Genomic DNA, 23,228 nt, shown 5'->3' on the forward strand with positions numbered 1-23,228 from the left:
CGGGTGGATAAAAATTGGGCTGGTTTCGAATCAGTTGGACACACCCCTCGCTGCAGCCTGTAGCCCGATGACGTAGCTGGATGATCCAACACGTACTGGATGGAGGTGTATTTGGGTTATAATTTGCATGCGCTGGTCTTAAGTGACGTGCTCAATATTGTATGAGATGATGTTCTAACGTGTGTAGTAGTAGTAGTAGTAGCGTACTGATAAATAGTAATAAGTAATTATTGATGAATAAGTAATTATTTACAGAAATGTGGTGCTTTCCTAGTTTCTCTCTACATACATGCAAAATAGTTAATTTTACAACATTTTAAATCACATGATTTTAAACCTAAATGTGATGGATTTAATGCGTGTATACAGAACATCTCTGTATCTCAGAATGTCCTTGATGTCCTTTAATCCAAGAGGTAGGCCTACAATACAATACAATATGGTCTGTACACAACTTAAAATACCAGTACACATTCAAGGGAAAATGCAAAAATAATAACAGCATCAAGAAACTAAATCTTAGAAAAAAAAGAAAAAAAAGTGTTTAATGTTATTTTGCCTGGTAAGAGTACCTTCTTTAATGGCTATACTAATTTTTCCACAGTGATCTGTACATATTAAGGTTCCTCTTGCACCCGTCCCTTAAAATACGGAATCGTCCCGTATTTACAAGTAAGATGATGCGTCCCGTATCAAATCAATAAGGGACGGGATTTGTCCTGTATTTTTCATTAGGCCCACACATAGTTGAATAAAAACATAAGGATTTTGCAGTATGAATAATACTAATAGCAAATAAAGAAATCAACAATAAGTAGTAGAGAAGCTCAATGCATGATTGCATTTTAGTGTCTTTGTTTCTATAGCGACGGAGTTTTATGTACGTGCCATGATGTAGGCCCTACATACATAAAAAATTACAATTAAAATAAAAACCCTGAATTTAAGTTTAATATACAAACTGATCACAGCAGTCAGATCACGCAGTTGTCACTCAAGTGATCATTTATATTTAAATGATATTTAACTCTGAACACCACCGCGCATGCGCGTCCAGTACGTATTGGATCATCCAGCTACGTCATTGTGCTACAGGCTGCAGCGAGGATCATGTTATGTTTTTATGTTACTGAATGCTTTTGTTCCAAGCGACTTTTATTGAAAATAAACAGACTCATTGATAGCCTAAGTTTATCACATTATTTTCCATAACATAAGCTTATAGTTTAATAGTAGAATAGTCTGACTGAAGTCAGTATAGCCTATACTTTTGCATTAATTTGACTGAATATGGTTTCTAAAATCGGATAGTTGAAAAATGGGTAATTTTAAAGCTTGTTAATGATTTCAATGTGTTTAAACGAGAAACAAGCAAAAAAAATTGGCCGATTTTTTTGTGCATTCTCGTGGTTTTTGACAAGGTTTTGGGCTGGAAAACCTTGCTGGCACCTGGCAACCTGTGACTGCTATTGGTAGCCTCTCTGAAACCGCCTACCCTAGCTTTAACTGGAAGTGAAACTTTACTTCGAGATTCATTTCTATAAGCAACTATGAAAAATGTCTTCTAGTCTTCTGTCTGAGGGGGATTTTTCTTGTCCGGTGTGCTGTGAAATTTTTGTAAATCCTGTTATTCTGTCGTGTAGCCACAGCTTTTGTTCAAGCTGTATTCAGAGGGTTTGGAAAAATAAAACATTGAAAGTCATTAAATGTCCGGTTTGCCGAACAACATCTTCAAATGATCGTCCTCCAGTAAATTTGGCTTTGAAGAACATGTGTGAGAGTTTTCAACAGCAGAGAAGACCGAAATCTGGATCTGGAGTCTGTAGAGATCACAAAGAGGAGCTCAAACTCTTCTGTCTGGATGATCAACAGCCCGTGTGTTTGGTGTGTCGAGACTCCAGAAAACACACCAACCACAGATTCAGTCCTGTAAATGAAGTTGCCGCGGATAATAAGGTCAGATGATGTTTAAAACATTTGATTAAATCAAATATCGATAATTATTGATAGACAATTTCACTTTGACAAACTAATTGTAATGGGTGTTATATTTATTTATTAATTTCACTCAAAATCTCCCCATTTGTTATTATTTGTTATATTTCTTTAATTATTTTGTATTCTGGAAATGATTCTTTTAATATATCATTTCATTTATTTTTCTTATATGGATTTCTATTAACTGAAATGTCATATTTATATGGTTATATGGTAATTCAGCAGTATTATTAAATACGGTGCGTGGCTCCTTTAAGACTTATGTTCTGTTTCCGGTTGCTCTCCTTCAGTTCGCGCCTTTGCGGTAAATGTGACTGAAGAGAGGCTGATGTTATAACGAAAGACGGCCACAGACTCGAGCTTGTTTTGATTCAATTGGCTTTTTATTCATGCAGAATAAAATCTGGCCTGAGTAATTTCTGTTGCCCGGTCTCGTTCATCTAACAACACAACGCAGAGCTAAACGAAGACCGATCACATACTGAGGAAAAAAAAAAAAAAAAAAAATACTCGTGTGGGTTTATTTATTTATTTACACAACAATTCAGATTTTTTTTTTTATCTGATAGGCCCATTAGTAATTGTATCCCTTAAATCTCATCTTTGATCACCAAAATATACATATTTAAAAGTTTTTTTTCCTGTGAAAGAATGTATTCATAGCTTGAATGTAACTCTACACCAGAGCCATATATAGAGAGATAGTTGCGATGCGATCACGAAAGTTTCAAATGCTTGATCGTCACGCGATTCGCGCACAAACTTCAGATAGTTCCAGGAAGTGCTTCAGAGTTAGGAGGGGAGGGGGGAATCCTTTTAAAAAGTTTTATTTCTTTAGACTTTAACACGAAGTGATCTAATTTAGATCACTTCGTGTTAAAGTCTAAATGTTTGCTTTTACTATTTCAGTTTAGTGCATCAGATTGAGTTTTAAAAATCCCTCCACTGTCTGTACTAAATAAAAAATAAAAAAATAAAATAAATCAATAAACACTGTTTTTGTTGTTTTCTTCCAGGAGATACTCAAAGCTTCACTGGAACGCTTACAGAAGGAACTGGGAATGTCTGTGAATCATGAACAGAAACTGTGTAAAACTGCTGAAGATATCAAGGTTTGAAATAAACAATGTGATTAATGTAATTCTGGAAGTGTAGATACTGATGTAGATCTAGTTTGGCCAATATTGTGTTTCATTTCAGTTTCACGCTCAAAGCATAGAGACTCAGATTAAAGAAGAGTTTAAGGAACTTCACCAGCTTTTACATTATGAAGAAGCGGCCAGAATAACAGCGCTGAGAGAGGAAAAGGAGAAGAAGAGTCAGATGATGAGGAAGAAGATGATGCACAGAAGCAAACAGATTTCATCTCTCAGAACCACAATCAGAGACATCAAGGAGCAGATGAAGGCTGAAGATGTTTCATTCCTGCAGGTGTCAATTAATCTTCATTATTCTCCAGTGATATGAATGTCCATTTCAGAGATTAAAATCAAACTCAGTTTTGCTGAATAATGAACATTTGTTTATTTTTCTTTACAGAACTTTAAGGCCACATTGCAAAGGTTTGTGTGTTTTTGTCTCTGTGCTTCTGAACTCAAACCATCACTCTTAGAAGAAGAGGTTCTATATGGAATCTTAAAGGGTTCCGTCAGACGCTTCTTATATAGAACCTTGTAGAGGTTCCCATCATTTTATGGGTTTCGTTTGAATTAACCCATTCAGTAATTCATTCAAGTAATTCAATTGTATGCATTTAACATCTTGTAATCTTTATTACTAAAAATTTGAAATAACCAATTAATTTCTCCTTTGAAACTTTTTGGCATAAAGGGTTCTTAAAATTTAGTCAAAAACCCTCGATTTCTATATAGAACCACACTGAACCATCAGCATCTCTGACTCTTGAATGTTATTTCAGAGCCCAATATATTCCCGATCCAGACCCAAATCCAAGTGTGACGACCACTTTCACAGATTACCTGACCAACATGAAGCTCAATGTCTTACAGAAGATGCAGAACAATGTTGGTAAAAGTGAGTATGACAGACACAGCAATGATTTCTGTGGTCTTAATGTGTGTGTATGAGTGTGTATCTGTTCTCTCTCTTCAGCTTCAGGCAACATCGCAAGAACAAGAAAACAAATTTAGACCATCGACTGATTTCTGGGGGGCAAAGCAAGAAAAAGAAAATTAAATTAGACCAGGAACTCATTTCTGGGGGGCAAAGGCCCGTAAATGCCCCCCTTAGGGGCTTCTTTGAAAAGCCGAGCATGACAATTATGAGATCCAGTTCCAGTCGTCCGAAAATAAATGAACAAATGAACGTGAAAAACAAATCTGTTGGAATGTCATGAAATGAATATTACAATAATGTTGGTTCAACATCATATTTGCAGCCTCATTTAATGCTAAAAATACAACAAATGTAATGTTAACGTACATCAGTGTTGCAATCTGAAGTACAAATGCTGAAACAACATTAACACTTCAATTTCACATCATCAAATTCCAGACCTTTATAAAGTTTCTATTACTACAGTAAAACACTGTGCTTTGTAAAACACAAACTTGGTTTTCAAGTTTGATGAAAATGTACACTTTTAATACTTTTCTCTTCTTTTATTTCAAAACAATCAATAGAAATGATTTGCTCTTCAAAAAACTTTAATGGATAAATCATTAAAATCTTTGGGGGGGTTGAAATTCATCATGTTTTTATACATATTTAGTTTTTTTATATATATTTTTAGATTTTATATATATATATATATATATATATAATTTTTTTTGAAAAATAAACTATCAAATGGCATTTTCTGGAGAGTTTTGTGCAAAGAAATGGAGAAATTGAGTCTTACATGATATGTGAAAAACTGCAAGGTTAAGAGCATATTTGCATTGTTGTAGTATCAACAGGTATTAGGACATTTAGTATTTACATTACTGTTAATCAGTAGTGGTGGAATGTAACGAAGTACAAATACTTCGTTTCTGTTGGCCTACTTTACTTAAGTAGAATCAATAGTGCATACTTTTGACTTTTACTAGTTCGTTACTTTTACTGTATTCGTTACATACAGCAATTATTATACTTTCTACTCCACTACATTTCTACAACGTTTTGTTACATTTTCTGATCAGTTTTTCCCCTGCCAAAACAGGGATTGAAAAAAATCTCCTGTTTTCGGTGCTGAAGCGATGGTGACGCGTTCATGTAACATGTAAGGGTGGTGCTGCCAATAAAGCACCTAAAAGCTGTCACAAAGAACCGGCAAAAGTAATGATTATGAATATGTAAAATATAGCAAGGAGACATTTTAATTGTTTATTAATAAACAAGTGTTTTCTGTGTCAGTGCCCTGCATAGATGAAGTTGACGATGCTATCCTCGCGATCTTCGCAGTATGAACGCGCCAGAGAGAAATGCACATTTCATACGGATTAGGCTACTCAAGCAGCGGTCTGTTTTCTTTTGTTTTGAATTGTTCTGTTTAAAAGAAGACCTTCAAGCTTATAGATATATTTATCAGGTCTGTCAGGCAAGTAGGCTCCCTTATACGCTGAGTTTCGGTTCATCTGACGAGAGTCCAGTTCACTCGCCGGCGCGTCCATATCGTGATTATCTATTGTCTATATACTATATTTACTTCTTATTTAATAAATCATCCAGGCAATTGGTTGATGAAACATTGATTAAAATTAAGATACAATTAATACAAAACGAAATTCATTTTAAAGAAAGGCTTTGTGCTTTCTGTTTGAGGTCTCAGTGAAAGTTTTAAACAGTCTTTTAAAGGGTTAGTTCACCCAAAAATGAAAATTCTGTCAGTAATTACTCACCCTCATGTTGTTCCAACCGCGTAAGACCTTCGTTCATCTTCGGAACACAAATTAAGATATTTTTGATGAAATCTGAGCCATATCTGAATCCTCCATAGGCTGCTAGGTGTCCGAAACTTGCTGGCCCAGAAAAGTTATTAAAGAGATCGTTAATATAGTCCAAGTGACTCCAGTGGCTCAATCTTAAGTATATCAAGCGACGAGAATACTTTTTGTGTGCAAAAACAAACAAAAATAACGACTTTATTCCACTTTTCATTTCCTTCTCTCTGGGCCTCGTAGTGTTTTTGCGGTGCGCGTCTGTGTTCCACGTCATCACGCATCACACACATGACGCGCGTCGGCCAATAGTTAGCCTACGTGGTGACGTGTAACACGGACGCGCTGCGCAAAAACACTACGCGAACCAACTAGAGGTCCAGAGAGAAGGAAATGAATAGTGGAATAAAGTCGTTATTTTTGTTTGTTTTTGCGCACAAAAAGTATTCTCGTCGCTTGATATACATAAGATTGAGCCACTGGAGTCACTTGGACTATATTAACGATCTCTTTAATAACTTTTCTGGGCCAGCAAGTTTCGGACACCTAGCAGCCTATGGAGGATCCCGACTTGGCTCAGATTTCATCAAAAATATCTTAATTTGTGTTCTGAAGATGAACGAAGGTCTTACGCGGTTGGAACAACATGAGGGTGAGTAATTACTGACAGAATTTTCATTTTTGGGTGAACTAACCCTTTAATGCTGTGTAGCGGCCCTTCAGCTTCGTAGAAAAGAGGCAGAGAGTTATTGACGGGTGCTTTCGATTTATTTTGTTAAGATGCAATAAACTTCATTGCTGAAGTGTTCATTGTCTCGTTTCTTTGTTGCAAACGTTCTCCATGCATCACAACACTGTGTTCACACATTGACTTCATAGCACCATAACAATCGCATCACAGCACGGTAGCACCGTAAAACTACAAAGAAAACAAAGAAACAATACATAAATATCAAACAAAATAAACTCAAACAACATACACAAAATAAACCGTGTTCAAAGAAATCAACACATGGTACCAAAGAAATACAGGGAAAACAAACTAAACATACCTCGCTCTGCTTGCCAAAGGGATACTAAAGCTTAAAGCTTGAACCATTTTCTCAAGCTGGTTAGCTCAAGAACAAACGTGACAATAATCTTACTCTGTTTCCTTTTCCTTATATGCAATAAATGTATTCCGCCATCTAGTGGTGACGCAAAGCAAAACAAATTAAAGGGGAAGGCCATTACACTCCCACCAATCATGTTATGATAAATTAACAAAACAAACCCATACAATTATCATACATGATTTCAACCTTCAATGACCCTTTTTCAACATAACACACAACAAAATACAAAAAATAAATTTTAAACATTGTGTTTAACCTAATTGTTTAATGCACGAGTCACCATCAATAAATCATTCGCTTTCAAGTAGAACCACTAATTTTTGAATTGGTCACTCAATGATTGAAGGTTTAGAGTGATGCCCTAACTTAGTCTTTAGTTTTCGTTCTCCTGTTTGAACTTTAACTCGTCGGACTAAGCCATCGTTCCCTTGAGTGACCTCAACTACTCTACCTAACTGCCACTGGTTCCTTGGCAGTTGACAATTCCAATCTCGGAATGCTTTTGATCTTTGCGGGTGCAACTCGAGCTTTGGCCATTACGGGACTACAGTGTACTTCATCTTTGTCATTCTTGAACCTAAGATAGGAACATGCGCCATACCCCAGGTTAGTTGCATCAGAGAAAAGTTGCAATTCTGTCCAGACAGGGTTACTAAAGGATGGCAGATGATAGCATCTTTGATTGCTGAAATCTTTCAGGTCCTGAAAACTACTTTTCCACACCTCCCACCGTAGGAATAAGTCATCAGGAAGAGGATCGTCCCATCCAATATTTTTACGGCACAACTCCTGTAAAATGCACTTTCCCTTCAAGAGGAACGGAGCAACAAACCCAATAGGGTCGAACAAGGAAGCAACAATTGACAAAATCCCCCGACGTGTTACAGGCTGGTCTTTCAATTTGATGTCAAAGCTGAATGTGTCATCTTTTGTGGACCATTGAATGCCCAGAACGTATCCTGTCGTTTCAGGAGTCAGGTTAAGAGGTTTAGTTGTTATTGCCCACTCTGATGAATTCACACAACGAAGAACTTCATTCTCATTTGAATTAAACTTGTGAAGGCGTAATCCTCCATGCTTACACAGGGATTGAGCTTTGACAATCAACTCGACAATCTTCGCTTCCTTGATCAATGGAACAGAAATCAAGCCATCATCAACATAAAAGTTCTTCTTTAAATGTTGCAAACGTACCATAGCAAGCTTCTTGTTATTAGGTAGTGAGGGAGGACTAATGCTCTTGAAAGGAAGGGGCAGTTGAAAATGTCCATCTTCTTTATGTTTGATGTTATCACTAAGCAGACGTATAAAACGGACATCTTCCTGGGAAACATATTTATCCTCATAACCTTTCTCATTAAAGTCCGACTCTAATACCTTTAAGACATCATTAGCTGAGGGGACGCACAATTCTTTCACTAGGACTCGATGAATGAAACTTTGACTTCCTTGTCTGTCCAGATAGGGATTACAAGATCCAATGATACTCCAACCGAGCTCTATTTTCTGTGCAAAAGGCTCATTTTCAGTGCCAATAATGGCCTCTAAGGGAGCTAATGCTGAAGGACAATCGTATCCAATCAATAATCCTATATCACAGGTCTGGAGTGGTGGCAACTCATTGGCAATGTGTTTGAGGTGAGGCCATTGCAGTGCAGTCTTTCTAGTTGGAATATAAGCTTTATCCACAGGAATAAAGTCACAAGTGTAGGCTTGCTGTACTTTAATACATTTCCCACCTTGGAGTCCTCGAACTTGCAGGCCACTAACCTTGTTACTTGCGGTGACTGTATCTGTGGTCGTCATAGTACTAAGTCTCAGCTTCACTGCTTGACTGCTTACTTGGAGCTCATCAAGAAAATCTTTCAACACAAAAGTCGAATCACTCTGTGTGTCAAGTAAAGCGTAAGTGAGAATCTCATTTTGTGGCTCATCCACTGTTGAAATAAAAACAGGAACAATGCTAGAGGTAGCAGAAGCACGTCGTGTTACTGTATGAGACATAACCTTTTGAACTTCTAAAACTTGACTTGTGTGCACTTCTGTAGGAGTGAACCCCGTTCTTGACACATTCATAGGCCCTCTGATTCTATCTTCATGCAGGCAAGTTGGATGGCGAAAGCTACATATGCCACAAATATGCCGTCTTTTGCAATCTTTGGAAATATGGCCCTTTCTCAGACATCCAAAACAGATATGATTCTCACGAATAAAAGACCTTTTGTCATCCATGGACTTTTCTGCAAAAATAGGACATTTAGAGATACTATGCGTTTCACTCTTACAGACAGAACATGGTGATATCTTGAATTCTGTTCTTGTTGAATCTTTAACTTGAGCATTTGTGCTGAAAGCTCTTGTTCTTTTGGGAAATATCTCATCTGAAACCTTAGAACTCAGTAGAAGTGGAGAAGTGAATGGATTGCATGCTATTTTTGACTCCTTCTGCAAGAACTCTGCAAATCGTTTAAAGCTTGGATAAGCGCCAGTCATGTCTAACTCTTCAACCACAATTTTGCTCCATTTACGTACAATCCACTCTGGTAATTTCTTGAGTAGTTTATAGTTTTCCTCACAGTCATTCAAAATAGCCAAACCTTTAACATGTGGAATAGCTTCAACACAGCCTTGTAGGAAGTCAGTGAACTCTCGCAAGGAAAGTGGGTCATTTACTCCCACCTTAGGCCATCTCATGAGTTTTTCTCGAAAAGCTCTCTGAACAATAAACGGATTTCCATACCTCTCTTCAAGGACCTTCCAGGTGCCCTGGTATGCATCGTCAGAATTTCTATAAAAGAAACCTTCCACAGCTTTTCGAGCTTCTCCAGCAAGATAGGTTTTCAAGTAGAACATCTTCTCGCTTGCAGGAATCAATTTACGATCAATAAGTGCTGTAAAGGACATTTTCCAATCAATGAACTTCAAAGGATCACCAGTGAAAGTCGTTGGCTCTGGGACAGGTAATCGACTTATGCTTAGAGAGTTCGCTAACACTTGAGCCAAGTTTTCAGTCTCATGAGTTGTCTTTACCTCTTGAAATACTTGTCGAGGATGGAATGACTCTACCCGAGGATTCAGCTGGGGTTGGTTATCAGCCTCTCTCCATGCAGACCGGTTCATATTACCTCTTCCCTCCTCCTCTTCAAGATTACTCTCACAATTGTTGTAGGCCTTCACTCGAGCTGCGGCTACCTTGACTTCTTTATCTGCTTGTAGCATCTGTAACCTTGTCTTTTCTTCTTCTAGTCTTAGACGCATCTCTGATTCTTTCAGTTTCATCTCTGCTAGCATTCTTGCTTCGTCCAGCTTCCAGTTATTCTCCATCTCAAGTAGTCTGGCCTGCTGATTGTGAATTTCTTGAAGAGACTTTGCTTGCTCTACTTTGGCTGCGAGTTCTGCTTTTGCATCAGCTTGTTTACTGGAAGCTTTGGAAGAGGTCTCCGATGTTGTTATGCTTTCTGAAGCTTGAGATGATTCTGAGATGATGGTATCGGTGTTGGTGCAACCAAAGACAGATGCATAATCATCTTTCTTTAATATCTGCCTTACTCTCTCTTTTACCACATCTTTGTTTTGAACGTGCTCAACAGTTTCTATTCGTTTGCTCACCAAATCAGAAATTTCTGCAGTCAATGTGGCACAAACATCTACTCTTTTAACAATCTCTGCAGTTGTTGTTTGATTACGCAATAAGGGAGCATAGTGCTGGGTAACTACATCATGTCTAGTTTGAATGTCCTTCAATATATGTTCAAGCTCTTTATGTGTGCAACAGACTTTCAATTTAGACCTAGATTCCTTAGCTGTATGCCTCCAGGAGTCATAAGCTTTATTAAAAGCTTTCTCTTGCTTCTTTGCCTCCTGTTTATGCATCTCTAGGCCTTTCTCTGTACGATTTCTTTTTCGAGAACTTGATCTTGATCTAAACGGTTGCATTTCTGTTTGAACATTTAAATCCTTATCAGAAACTAAACTTTGACTTGCTTGCGCTGCCATTTGCTCAACTGTGTCTTCCATTTTGTCTGTCTACAAACTTAAGAGCAATGCATTGCTCATATCAGACATCTATAATTTAGACACTCAATTAATCAGCAATGGTAATAAGTCAAATTGCATATGCAACACAATCATAAATTCTTTGACATTCAACATTTTACACGTGTTTGTAACGTATACTATAAATATAAACCCAGCATTAACCTGCAGCGATCAATACCTTGTAAAGGAATACTCAAATCAATAACTTGAACATCATGAATCAATATTTCACAACTCATTCAACTTCATATCTTGAAACTTCAATTTTCTTTAAAATTCAAAATATTAAAAAACATCTAAAGTGTCTTTAATTGTAAAGGTTTCAACTCACACAGTCCAGGAAGTTGTATTTGCAGTCTTACTTCATGTAACGTTCTTTTACTGAAAGTTTACCTTTTCATCTGTAACAGTAACGTTGATATGCGATCACCATCCAAACGTTCATGAATGAGCCGCGTTCCAAACTGACTGTGTGATTTTACAATCCTGATGAGGTATCCGTCTCGTGCTGACGTGACGCGATGCAATCAGCGCTTTAGATGCAAAGTCCAGTGTCCCACTCACACGATGAAACAACAGCAACACGATGAAAACCTCATATGTAGCAGCGAGTTTTACTGTAGCGGCCCTTCAGCTTCGTAGAAAAGAGGCAGAGAGTTATTGACGGGTGCTTTCGATTTATTTTGTTAAGATGCAATAAACTTCATTGCTGAAGTGTTCATTGTCTCGTTTCTTTGTTGCAAACGTTCTCCATGCATCACAACACTGTGTTCACACACTGACTTCATAGCACCATAACAATCGCATCACAGCACGGTAGCACCGTAAAACTACAAAGAAAACAAAGAAACAAGACATAAATATCAAACAAAATAAACTCAAACAACATACACAAAATAAACCGTGTTCAAAGAAATCAACACATGGTACCAAAGAAATACAGGGAAAACAAACTAAACATACCTCGCTCTGCTTGCCAATGGGATACTAAAGCTTAAAGTCCCTGTAAAGTCAAAATTAAGTATGTGTTCTGAGTTTGTCACACCACAGAAACATGTGTTATTAGCCACCCAGCCAAATTTGAATGATAAAAAAAGCCGGCAAGTACATAAAATAAGCTATCAAAATCTTGAAAAAGTGAGCAGTAGTCTCTGCTCTCAAACGCTGGGGGCGTGTCCGCTGGCTGCGCTGAAACCACGCCCACTCGCGGGAAAGCTGCCGTCGCCGACTCGCCACACTCAACTGTCACCGCTAGCTGCAGCCGGAATGGATGCTCCTAGGTTTTACAAAGCCATGTTCGAGCCTGGACTAACGTTACCTACTATAATTATAACATAAGCACACAAGGCAACTTACACTCATTGGTGGGCTCGCACTGCCGACGATGGCACCAGTTGTCGGCGCGACGGGAGGATGATTTGGTTGAGGAATGAGGAAAAATGAGGAAGTTTATAAAACTATCCCGTGTAAAATTATCACTACAGAGGCGGGTTTTGGCGGTGATCCTCAGCTGTCCAGCAAGGTGTCTCTTCACAAAATTAATCCACCTCTTCTTGATGTGATCGTTTTTCGTAAATTTAAATAAGGACACCGATCTGTTTTGTACGTGATCGCATCCAGGTAGTTGCCTACTCATTTCCGTGACGAAGGCATAGCTAGCTAGCAAACTGTAGGCTGTAGTAACTAATAGTACTGACAGTACCTCGCGATCGGCAAACTGATGTGAATGAATGTGCTATATTGTTAGGGGAGGGGCAGCGTCAGGGGCTCCAGTGCGTCATCAAGTAGGGGCGTGTCCAGGAGCTCAGGGGCTTCAGTGCGTCATCGAGCCCCCGTTTTAGCCCCGCCCAAAAAATCCGGAACACAGCAATGGTGAAAAACTGTTTAACGGTCTAACTCCACAATTCAGTACTTCACAGTTCACAGTCTTTGTAATATGTTTTAGTAATACATTTCTAACATTTCTAATGTGTTTAGAATTTTTTTTTAGAATTGCCTTTACAGGGACTTTAAAGCTTGAACCATTTTCTCAAGCTGGTTAGCTCAAGAACAAACGTGACAATAATCTTACTCTGTTTCCTTTTCCTTATATGCAATAAATGTATTCCGCCATCTAGTGGTGACGCAAAGCAAAACAAATTAAAGGGGAAGGCCATTACATGCTGCTTTCAGAGCGGTCCCGTCTGTAACATCGTTTTTTCCTCATAAATGTGAACATGAAAAATAAAATAAAACGAATATGTTATGTTCTGTGGAGAGCCAACCCTTCTTCATCCGGTGCGTAGTATTACTTTGGTTTGCGCAGTGTAATTCAGAGAATTACAAAAAAATATTTTGCCACCTAAAAGTTAAAGATTTTTTGTCACGTCCACGGCATGTGTAGCCTATTTCCCCTCATATTAAATATAAAACGCTTGATTATACATTGTATTACCTTGTTATGATAGTGACCCATACAATGTGCCAAGCATTTTTTCCTTACCTTAAATGTCATTCAAGGCCAGGGCACTTTTTGTACAACCAACAAACTTGACTAAATTGATCTGTTGCTGCAGCGGCGGCCAGCAGCTCGTTTTTTTTTTTTTTTTTTCAAGGCAGTAGATCGAAGGTTCTGGAACTTTTGCGCGCTTCCACATCCCGCGCAACTACGGATCTCCCAGGAACATTCATTATTGCTGCGTACATTTATCCATGTCGGAGTTCTGAGTATGGCCTATAGATGCGCATGACATGCGCGAGCGGTGCGCGATCATGGTCGACTAACAACGAGATTAGCAGTTGAACAAGAATACCAATTTAACCACTGTTTATATATCTTTTACTGTACTATGTTGCATTATTTAGATTTTTCCTCATATTATTGTGTTATATTTTATTTTTGTGTAATTCCTATGTTTGTCTACACTATGCCTGTACTTGCCTTCTGCACTGCACTGCTTCTGTCACCAAAACAAACTTTTTGTGTATGTAAACATACATGGCAATAAAGCTCTTTCTGATTCTGATTCTGCAGTGGCGTTCTATGGTTTGGAGGCGTGGCTTTATGTTGGAGACGCTCTGAACTGAAGCGAGTGTGAGATGTCGTGCTTTCAAGACTAGCTTGCTATTGGTAGCCTCTCTGAAACCGCCTACCCTAGCTTTAACTGAAAGTGAAACTTAACTTTGAGATTAATTTCTAAGCAACTATGAAAAATGGCGTCTAGGTCATTGTCTGAGGAGGATTTTTCTTGTCCGGTGTGCTGTGACATTTTTGTAAATCCTGTTCTTCTGTCGTGTAGCCACAGCTTTTGTTCAAGCTGTATTCAGAGGGTTTGGGAAAATCAAACATTTAAAGTATGTCCGGTTTGCCGAACAACATCAAATGATCGTCCTCCGGTAAATTTGGCTTTGAAGAACCTGTGTGAGAGTTTTCAACAGCAGAGCAGACAGAGATCTTCATCTGAAGGTGAAACGGTCTGCAGTGTTCACAAAGAGAAGCTCAAACTCTTCTGTCTGGATGATCAACAGCCCGTGTGTTTGGTGTGTCGAGACTCCAGAAAACACACCAACCACAGATTCAGTCCTGTAGATGAAGCTGTCGCGGATAATAAGGTCAGACAAATGATGTTTAAAACATTTGATTGAATCAAATATCAATAATTATTGACAGACAATTTCACTTTGACAAACTGAAAAAATACTCGTGAGGGTTTATTTAAACAGGAACAATTCACACATTTCTTCTTTTCAGATCTGTTAGTCTCCCTGTAATCAATCATTTTATCCCAGTTAAAACTCAGCTTTGATCACCAAAATGACATATAAGTTTAAAGTTTTTTTCCTGTGAAAAAATATATACATGCATTTAAAAAAGCTTGAATTTAACTCCAGAGCCATATAGAGAGATAGTTGCGATCACGAAAGTTCCCAAATACTTGATCGTCATGTGATTCGCGCAGACTTGAGCAGTTCCAGGAAGAGCTACAGCTATTCATATCGAGGTCTTCAATCCTGCTCCTGGAGGGCCACTTTGTAATCAATAAATGCATTGATTTACAATATCTATGTAATACACAGATGTTAATGTAGTATGTGTATGTAGTTACAGCAATGTTGTTTTAAAAGATAAAAATCTGTTAATATTTTAGGATTAGTGTTGTCAACCAGAGTTGCCAACCGTTGCCTGCCTTGTTTACATGTTTCAGGCTAACATAACCTGGTTAAAGACCGTGTTGCAGTTGTTTTGAAGTATTTTAATGTTCTTAAAAATGTATGTTAGTTAAGGGCAAGATGGGTCATTCTTACTATTCTGTGCCATTTCAGCTTGGTAAATTTCTATGAAGAAAAAAGTAAAAAATTTCCATGCTTTAATCATTTTATCTGAATAATGGCTTGTTACACTACAAGAACAATATATTGGTCCAGCTCAGGATATGACTCTTGCATGTGTGTCAAAGGCCAAATGTCCACCCTGTCACGTGACATGACATTCTCATCTCAATTAATAAATGTTTTGAATTCACAGTTATTGTAATATTTACATTTTCTAAGAGCAAAAATGTCCCTCACTTTACCCTGCAAATGTATTTGAACAAAGTTTTCATTAACAAGCATTATCTTGAAAAATGCTGTTGTATTTTAAAGGAATGAGTCAGCTCAAATCCATTTCCTCCACTGTCTGTACTATATTAAATAAAAGAGGCAAAAATCCCAAAATACAGTAAATTTAACAATAGACACTTTTTTTGTTGTTTTCTTTCAGGAGATACTCAAAGCTTCACTGGAACGCTTACAGGAGGAACTGAGAACATCTGTGAATCGTGAACAGAATCTTTGTAAAACTGCTGAAGATATTAAGGTTTGAAATAAACAATGTGATTAATGCAATTCTGGAAGTGTAGATAGTTCCCTTTTTAAAAGCTACAATCGATGCTGCGCTGCTTAGCGCATTGGGAACGTCTTTAAACGTGACCAGCTGTGAATATTGTGTGTAACACATCAATAGAATTGACCCAGAGGTATTATAGCCTCGGTCGGTGATGTCATCAGCGCGCACCCGCGGCTCAAGGCTATAAATAGATGAGCCACAGGTGCATCGTCAGGTCTTTTGTCTTCAGAGACCATTCTGTGTATGTGTGTGTCAGAAACATCTCTTACCATTCTATCTGCTACAGATCTTGCTAGGAGTTAGTTTTCAACTAGCAGTGTGCAGAATTTTCTCTCTTTCTCTCTTCAAACAACTGAAAAGAGTAAAAAAAATATGGACTTTATGAGTGCCGCTTCCAAGCACTTCTCTCGTTATGATAAAGCGTGTTAAAGGTTACTCGAGGTGGTGACTCGTGCAGTGGCCAGATTACAACTAGACTGCTCTCCTTGAGGATCTCCATGACGTTAACTCATTCATGGGGAAAACCTTATTCTTCGTCATCAACTTATTAGACTATCGTGGGTGCAGGGGCATGTGGTTATGCGATGATGTGCCAGTCCGAAGAGACGCTCGCGGGCTATCTCTTCTCTGGGGCTCATTGTCATTTAAGGAGTCAGCACTCCCCACCATGCCATGTATAATAACATCCACGCTGGTGGGACCAGACCAGACTGGTGCTGCTCTGCACACTATGGCAGTGTTGTGGGCATACCAGGCTGATCTGCTTGAAAAAAAAAAAAAACAAGAATAAGAGGGGGGCTCAAAAGCAGAGTATGGCGAGTTGTGCTCCCCCTCGTAAAGGCTCGTCACGCTCAGCAGCCTCATAATAGACTGGAGACAAAAATCCTGAGTTTTTTTTTTTTTTTTTTTTTTCCAGGTCTGTGGGGGTGTGCCCCTTCGGGATAGGCAGAGCCGCCTTAACCTAATGTTAGGCCCCGGGGCTGAGAGGTTTTGTAGGCCCTCCATCCCCTCGATTTATAGAGTCTCATTTTAAAAAAAGTGTAATATCTAGGTAATCTACATTACAAAATGCATTAGTTTCTTTCGAGACCTACAACAGTGAGTTTTCCCTCTTTGAGCCAAAAAACACCATAATATTGTTATTAACATATCACTGAGCCCACTTGAGCATAAACACAAGACACTTTATTTAAAGGGTAACTAAACCCCTGGTCAGAGCCTGCCCTGACTCCACCCACCGGCAATATTTGAAAAAATGCTGGAAAAGTAGGCAGAGCCCAGCATCTGCGATGCGTCTCAGGGTGTGGTTAGCTGGTGCCCTCTGACGTCAGAGGGTACCACAACTTTCAATAAGAAAATTCAACTGCAGTAGCCACTGTTCAACCTGAAGAGGGCAGCACACACGTTTTTTGTAGAATTAAAACACTTTAAACACAAATGTAAAAAAAAATTACTTGAATCAATGAACAGCATTAATAAAGCCCCAGTCATACAGATCATTAACTACAAAAATTTGGTTTAGGTTTTAGTTACTCTTTAACAACCACACACAGCAACTACATTTCAACTTTATGCAAATGAGAAGCGATTTTCGCGAGCGACAACCAATAGGAAAACCTTTCAGTGGAGCTCAGCTCCCGTCGCCGTCTCGAGTGCAGTGCAGGTAAGACAGAAGAGTTCGAGGGAGATTTCACTGTTTTATATGATTTGACTGTAACTAACCACAAACATGGATATAATAAAATGATGCATGGAAAAGAAACTGTCGACAGTCTCAGTGAGTTTAATTTATACATTTATAGTTCGAGTGTTGTAGTTTTATGCACTGCTGCAGTTCATTTTACAGTTTCCCCTGCATTATGTTGAAGAAAATTTATTATTTGTCAAATTCGGATGACGTTTTAGTAATTTATGACAGTATGAGTGAGTTTAATTTGTAGATTGATCGATCGTTAATCTAGTAAATTATTTAATCCACCGAACAACACTGCTGTGTGGTAATATAGAAACACTCTCACAACAGCATACTGTCTGTTTCTTTTGAGCCTAATTCCTAGTCAAATTAAAATAATGTAGTTGTATAACTTGTGATGGTGTTTTGTATGTGGCCAGACGTGCAGTTACCAATAACATTAGAGCGATCGCACTACCAACGCCCACAAGCGACTTCACAGTATAGAGACTAGCGACTTACAGCGACAAAATCTGACAAGTTATAAAACAATGACCTTTTCACCTCATCATGAACCTGAACATGGGAGGCCCCTGAACTTGGGAGGCCCCTGGGCTTCAGCCCAGGTAAGCCCGTGCATTAATGCGGCCTTGGGGATAGGCATGTAAAATAGATCAATCAGCTCCTACCTGACACCCTCACGAAACAACTGTAACATCCCTTGCCACCTCTGGTGATTCGGGGGGCAGCGGTTTCTAGCGAAATGTTGAATGTTCTGTTGTTTCCTGTTATCGTTCAGGACACAGAACCTTTAACATTCCCCCAACAGGAAGTATTCAAATTGGTACCCCTTTAAAGAGACTTTGGCAGCATGAAAGCTACTGCCCGGTATCTCTCTTTGCGTCCTAAAGACAGTAAAAATTCCCACTCATCTTCTCTCTGGGGCTGAGATGCAATGCCAAGAAGATTGTTCTCTCTCCTGCCCAGAGGATAACGTGCTTGGGGGTTAAATGGGACTCTGTCACCGTCTGGGGCACATCTGTCTCCCCCTCATGTTAAGACCATTTTAAACACCCTAAGCAACATCTGGCTAGGTCAGAACATTACATAGGTCTCATGGCAGCTGCGTCCACAGTGATCCCTCTGGGCCTTTTGCACATGAGACCACTTCAGTTGTTGCTTAAAACTGGGGGATTTCATCTATACAATCCCTAAAGGCAAATAAGGGCAATGGCATGCACTCAGTGCTTCGTGTCCTTTCTAAAATCCATGTTTATGGTAAGTGTTACGCACTGCGGCTTCGTTCCCTTTCTTCGGGGTTCAGAACCCGTTTCCTTGCCTTGGGTCCCACTCTAGGTGCGTCTTGTCGTCGCAGAATGCTAACGACAGACGCCTCCCTGTCGTGCTGGGTCTTAAGTGGTCGTCCAGCCCAAGGGATCTGGTGAGGCATCATCTTGATTGGCACATTGATTGCCTCAAGTTGATGGCTGTATTTTTGGCCCTGAAATACTTCCAGCAGCTAAGGGGCTATCATGTCCTAGCGCAGGTGGACAATACTATGGTAGTCGCCTACAAAAATCATCAGGCGGACTGTGTTTGCGCCTTCTAACAGGCGAGCGCAGCAGGCTCTGCTTTAGGGTCAGCACAAGTTCCTGTCCCTTAGGATGATTTACACCCTTAGTCCTGGCCAAGGTTCATCATCAAGGGTCCTTGCTTCTTACTGATAGCACCCTGTTGGCTGAACAGTTTGGTTCTCAGAAATAATATCTCTCCTCGACGACTCACACTGGGCGATACCGAACAGGAGGGCCCTTCAGTCTCAAACGCAGGGGATAATATCCCCAGCCCGAGTTATGGAATCTTCATGCTTGGCCCCGGAAGGGTACCAACTGAGGGACACTGGGTTTTCAGCTGATATCATAGAGACCATTCTCAGTGCTAGGGCTCCCTCCACTAGAGGAAGTTATGCCAATAAATGGGCTGTCTTTGAAAGGTGGTGCACTGCACGTAATGCAGATCCAGTTAACTGCCAGATTGCTTCAGTTCTGGACTTCCAGCAGAAAAAATTATCAGCAGGCACATGCCCCGCCACTCTCAGGGTTTATGTGGCCGCTTTATCGGATTGCCACGCCTTGATTGACGGGGTGTCACTTGAGAAACATCCTCTGCTCGCCAGCTTCGTTCGTGGAGCCAGGCGGCTGAGGCCTCCCGTTAAAACCAAGATCCCTTCATGATACCTGGCTATAGTCCTCGAGGGTCTGGTTGAGACCCCCTTTGCACCTCTAGAGTCAGTGTCTGACAAACTTCTGACCCTAAAGATGTTTTCCCATTCACAACGCTGGAGGAGGAGAGATCTCACAGACTGTGTCCAGTCCGTGCTCTTCAGGCCTACGTCCACTGCACTAGCCAGTGGCATAAGTCAGAGCAACTGTTTGTCTGTTATGGGGGCCGTAACAAGGGGGCGGCCGCCACCAAGCAGACCATGTCACATTGGGTCAGGGGATGCTATTGCTCTTGCCTATGAGGCACATGGTCAAGCTTTGCCAGCGTGTCTTAGTGCTCACTCCACCAGGGGGGTCGCCTCCTCTAGTGCTCTGGCAAGTGGTGCCCCCTTGCAACTTGTTTGTGATGCGGCAGGCTGGTCTTCTCTGCACACATTCATAAGATTTTATAGTTTTGATGTTCAAGCCACTCCGGGCTCTCTTGTCCTTGAGTCGACATCACAAGCTAATGTCTGAGGTCTTCTTGCGTTCTTGTGAGCACACCTACACAACCGTAAGGGGTCTAGATACCTTCAAGCACGGTGGCGTGGGTATTCTCGTTCCCAATGCGCTAAGCTGCGATTGTAGCTTTTGAAAGGGAACGATCTGGGTTACTTGACTGTAACCCTGTTCCCTGAAAAAGCGGAACGAGATGCTGCGCTACATTGCCGTGCTGAAGATGTCCCGGACTGCTCTTCAGACAAAATATCCTGACGATGCACCTGTAGCTCATCTATTTATAGCCTCGTGTCGCGGGTGCGTGCTGAATACCTCCAGGTCAATTCTATTGACGTGTTACACTCATTATTCACAAGCTGGTCACGTTTAAAGACGTTCCCAATGCGCTATCGCATCTCGTTCTGCTTTTTCAGGGAACAGGGTTACAGTCAAATAACCCGGATCGATACTGATTTAGATCTAGTTTGGCCAATACTGTTGTGTCTTTCATTTCAGTTTCACGCTCAATGCATACAGACTCAGATTAAAGAAGAGTTTGAAAAACTTCACCAGCTTTTACATGATGAAGAAGTGGCCAGAATGACAGCGCTGAGAGAGGAAGAGGAGAAGAGGAGTCAGATGACGAAGAAGAAGATTGAAGAGACGAGCAAACAGATTTCATTTCTCAGAATCACAATCAGAGACATTGAGGAGCAGATGAAGGCTGAAGATGTTTTATTCCTGCAGGTGTCAATGAATCTTTATTATTCTCTAATTATGTGAATGTCAATTTCAGAGATTTTGCTGAATAATGTACTTTTTTTTTTTTTTCTTTACAGAACTTTAAGGCCACATTGCAAAGGTTTGTGTTTGTTTGTCTCTGTGCTTCTGAACTCAAATCATCACTCTTAGAAGAAGAGGCTCTATATGGAATCTTAAAAGGTTCCGTCAGATGCTTCTTATATGTAACCCATTATTTTATGGATTTAGTTTAAATTAACCCATTCATTCATTCATTCATTCATTCATTCAAGTAATTACATTTTAGGAATTTAAAAGCTTGTAAACTTAATCATCGAAAAAATTTAAATAACTCATTAAACATAAGAGTAAAAAATGTAAGACATTTCTCCTTAGAAACTTTTTGGCATAAAGGGGTTCTTAAAATTGAGTCAAGAACCCTCGAGTTCTATATCCCTTTTTCGATGAGCAGCATCTCTGACTCTTGAATGTTGTTTCAGAGCCCAATATATTCCAGATCCAGACCTCAGTCCAAGTGTGACGATCACTTTCACAGATCACCTGGCCAACCTGAAGCTCAATGTCATACAGAAGATGCAGAACAATGTTGGTAAAAGTGAGTAGAACAGACACAGCAATGACTTCTGTGGTTATTTATCTTAATGTGTGTGTATGAGTGTGTATCTGTTCTCTCTCTTCAGCTTCAGACTTCAACATCGAAAGCAAGCAAGAAAAAGAAAAAGAAATAAGACCAGCATTTCAATCCATATTTAGGAAGCAAGAACAAGAAAAAGAAATTAGACCAGCATTTCAATCCCTATTTGGGAAGCAAGAACAAGAAAAAGAAATTAGACCAGCATTTCAATCCATATTTGGGAAGCAAGAACAAGAAAAAGAAATAAGACCAGCATTTCAATCCATATTTGGGAAGCAAGAACAAGAAAAAGAAATTAGACCAGCATTTCAATCCATATTTGGGAAGCAAGAACAAGAAAAAGAAATAAGACCAGCATTTCAATCCATATTTGGGAAGCAAGAACAAGAAAAAGAAATAAGACCAGCATTTCGATCCATATTTGGGAAGCAAGAACAAGAAAAAGAAATTAGACCAGCATTTCAATCCATATTTGGGAAGCAAGAACAAGAAAAAGAAATTAGACCAGCATTTCGATCCATATTTGGGAAGCAAGAACAAGAAAAAGAAATAAGACCAGCATTTCAATCCATATTTGGGAAGCAAGAACAAGAAAAAGAAATAAGACCAGCATTTGATTCTTCTTCTTCTTCTTCTTCTTCTGATTTGTAATGGCAGTTGGCAAATTTTTTTATGTACATTACTGCCACCTTTTGAAATGGAGTGTGGATCAAAATAGCCTTCTTTACTCACTACAAAATAATTAAATAAATACATAAAATAACTAATAAAACTATTAATATTAATACATTATTATTCACATCATTATTAATACAATTTTAATAAGAACTAAACTCATATCCTTCTAATAAGCCCATTTTTTTTCTCCAAAAAACTAAATATTGCTCTATACACCACATGTGCTGAATTCAGTTGCAGCAATTGATTCCAGGTGAGGGAAGCAAGGAAAAGAAAAAGAAATTTAAAATGTAATTTGGGTGTTTTGTATTATTTATAACATTGTTCTCTGTAACTTACAAAACAATAATCAAATTTATTATTGTTATTATGAATTTGGGGTTAGGGTTCTGTCATAAATTGATATTTGTAATTTGGCTTTTATCCATCATATTTTATGTTAATAATAAAGAAACAACAAACAAGTACATTTTTGTTTGTATTTTTTATGTATTTGATCCACATCAAATACCGAGCAGTGGATTGGGTGGCTCGCCAATGTATTAGATTTCTCCAATACATAAAATAAGTAAGCTTGACCAGAGTTCTTGTGGGGAGAAGAATTTATTGAAGGTTTGTAGTGTAGCAGTCCTTCAGCAGTGATGTTAGCATGTCACCCTTCAACAATCTTAAAGGGATAGTTCACTTTGAAATAAATTTTTGATATGTTTTAGCTTACCTCAAGGGCATCCAAGATGTAGGTGTCTTTGTTTCCGCAGTAGTTTCAATTTTGATATTTTTAGGTCAAACCGTTCTTGTCTGTCAGTCATATAATGCAGGTCTGTGGTCACTGTCTCAAACCCCAAGCACAGAGTCCAAATTAAAACAATTCCCCATCGTCCAAA

At 39.2% G+C, this 23,228-nt stretch overlaps 2 protein-coding genes across 3 annotated transcripts; both read left to right on the forward strand.

The window, feature by feature from the left end:
• The first annotated feature begins 1,505 nt into the window (after positions 1-1,505).
• LOC311277883 (nuclear factor 7, brain-like) lies at positions 1,506-6,340 on the forward strand. 2 transcript variants are annotated; one of them, XM_084388366.1, is made up of 6 exons: positions 1,508-1,956; positions 3,015-3,110; positions 3,199-3,429; positions 3,538-3,560; positions 3,917-4,032; positions 4,111-6,334. In XM_084388366.1, exons 1-6 carry the CDS (start codon positions 1,558-1,560, stop codon positions 4,146-4,148), a joined length of 903 nt encoding a protein of 300 aa, XP_084244492.1. In that variant the 5' UTR covers positions 1,508-1,557; the 3' UTR covers positions 4,149-6,334. The 2 variants fall into 2 exon arrangements, with proteins under 2 accessions (XP_084244491.1, XP_084244492.1); XM_084388365.1 differs by having other exon boundaries at positions 1,506-1,956; positions 3,917-6,340.
• A 7,740-nt stretch (positions 6,341-14,080) lies between these two features.
• On the forward strand, positions 14,081-22,980 carry LOC311277879 (E3 ubiquitin-protein ligase TRIM35-like). Its single transcript, XM_084388353.1, has 6 exons — positions 14,081-14,623; positions 15,774-15,869; positions 20,787-21,017; positions 21,110-21,132; positions 21,512-21,627; positions 21,713-22,980. The coding sequence occupies exons 1-6, from the start codon at positions 14,225-14,227 to the stop codon at positions 22,315-22,317; spliced, it is 1,470 nt and encodes a 489-aa protein (XP_084244479.1). The 5' UTR covers positions 14,081-14,224; the 3' UTR covers positions 22,318-22,980.
• The last annotated feature ends 248 nt before the right edge of the window (positions 22,981-23,228 follow it).

Source organism: Rutilus rutilus (genome assembly GCF_951802725.1).
Source record: "Rutilus rutilus genome assembly, chromosome: 18".
Taxonomy (NCBI): domain Eukaryota; kingdom Metazoa; phylum Chordata; class Actinopteri; order Cypriniformes; family Leuciscidae; genus Rutilus; species Rutilus rutilus.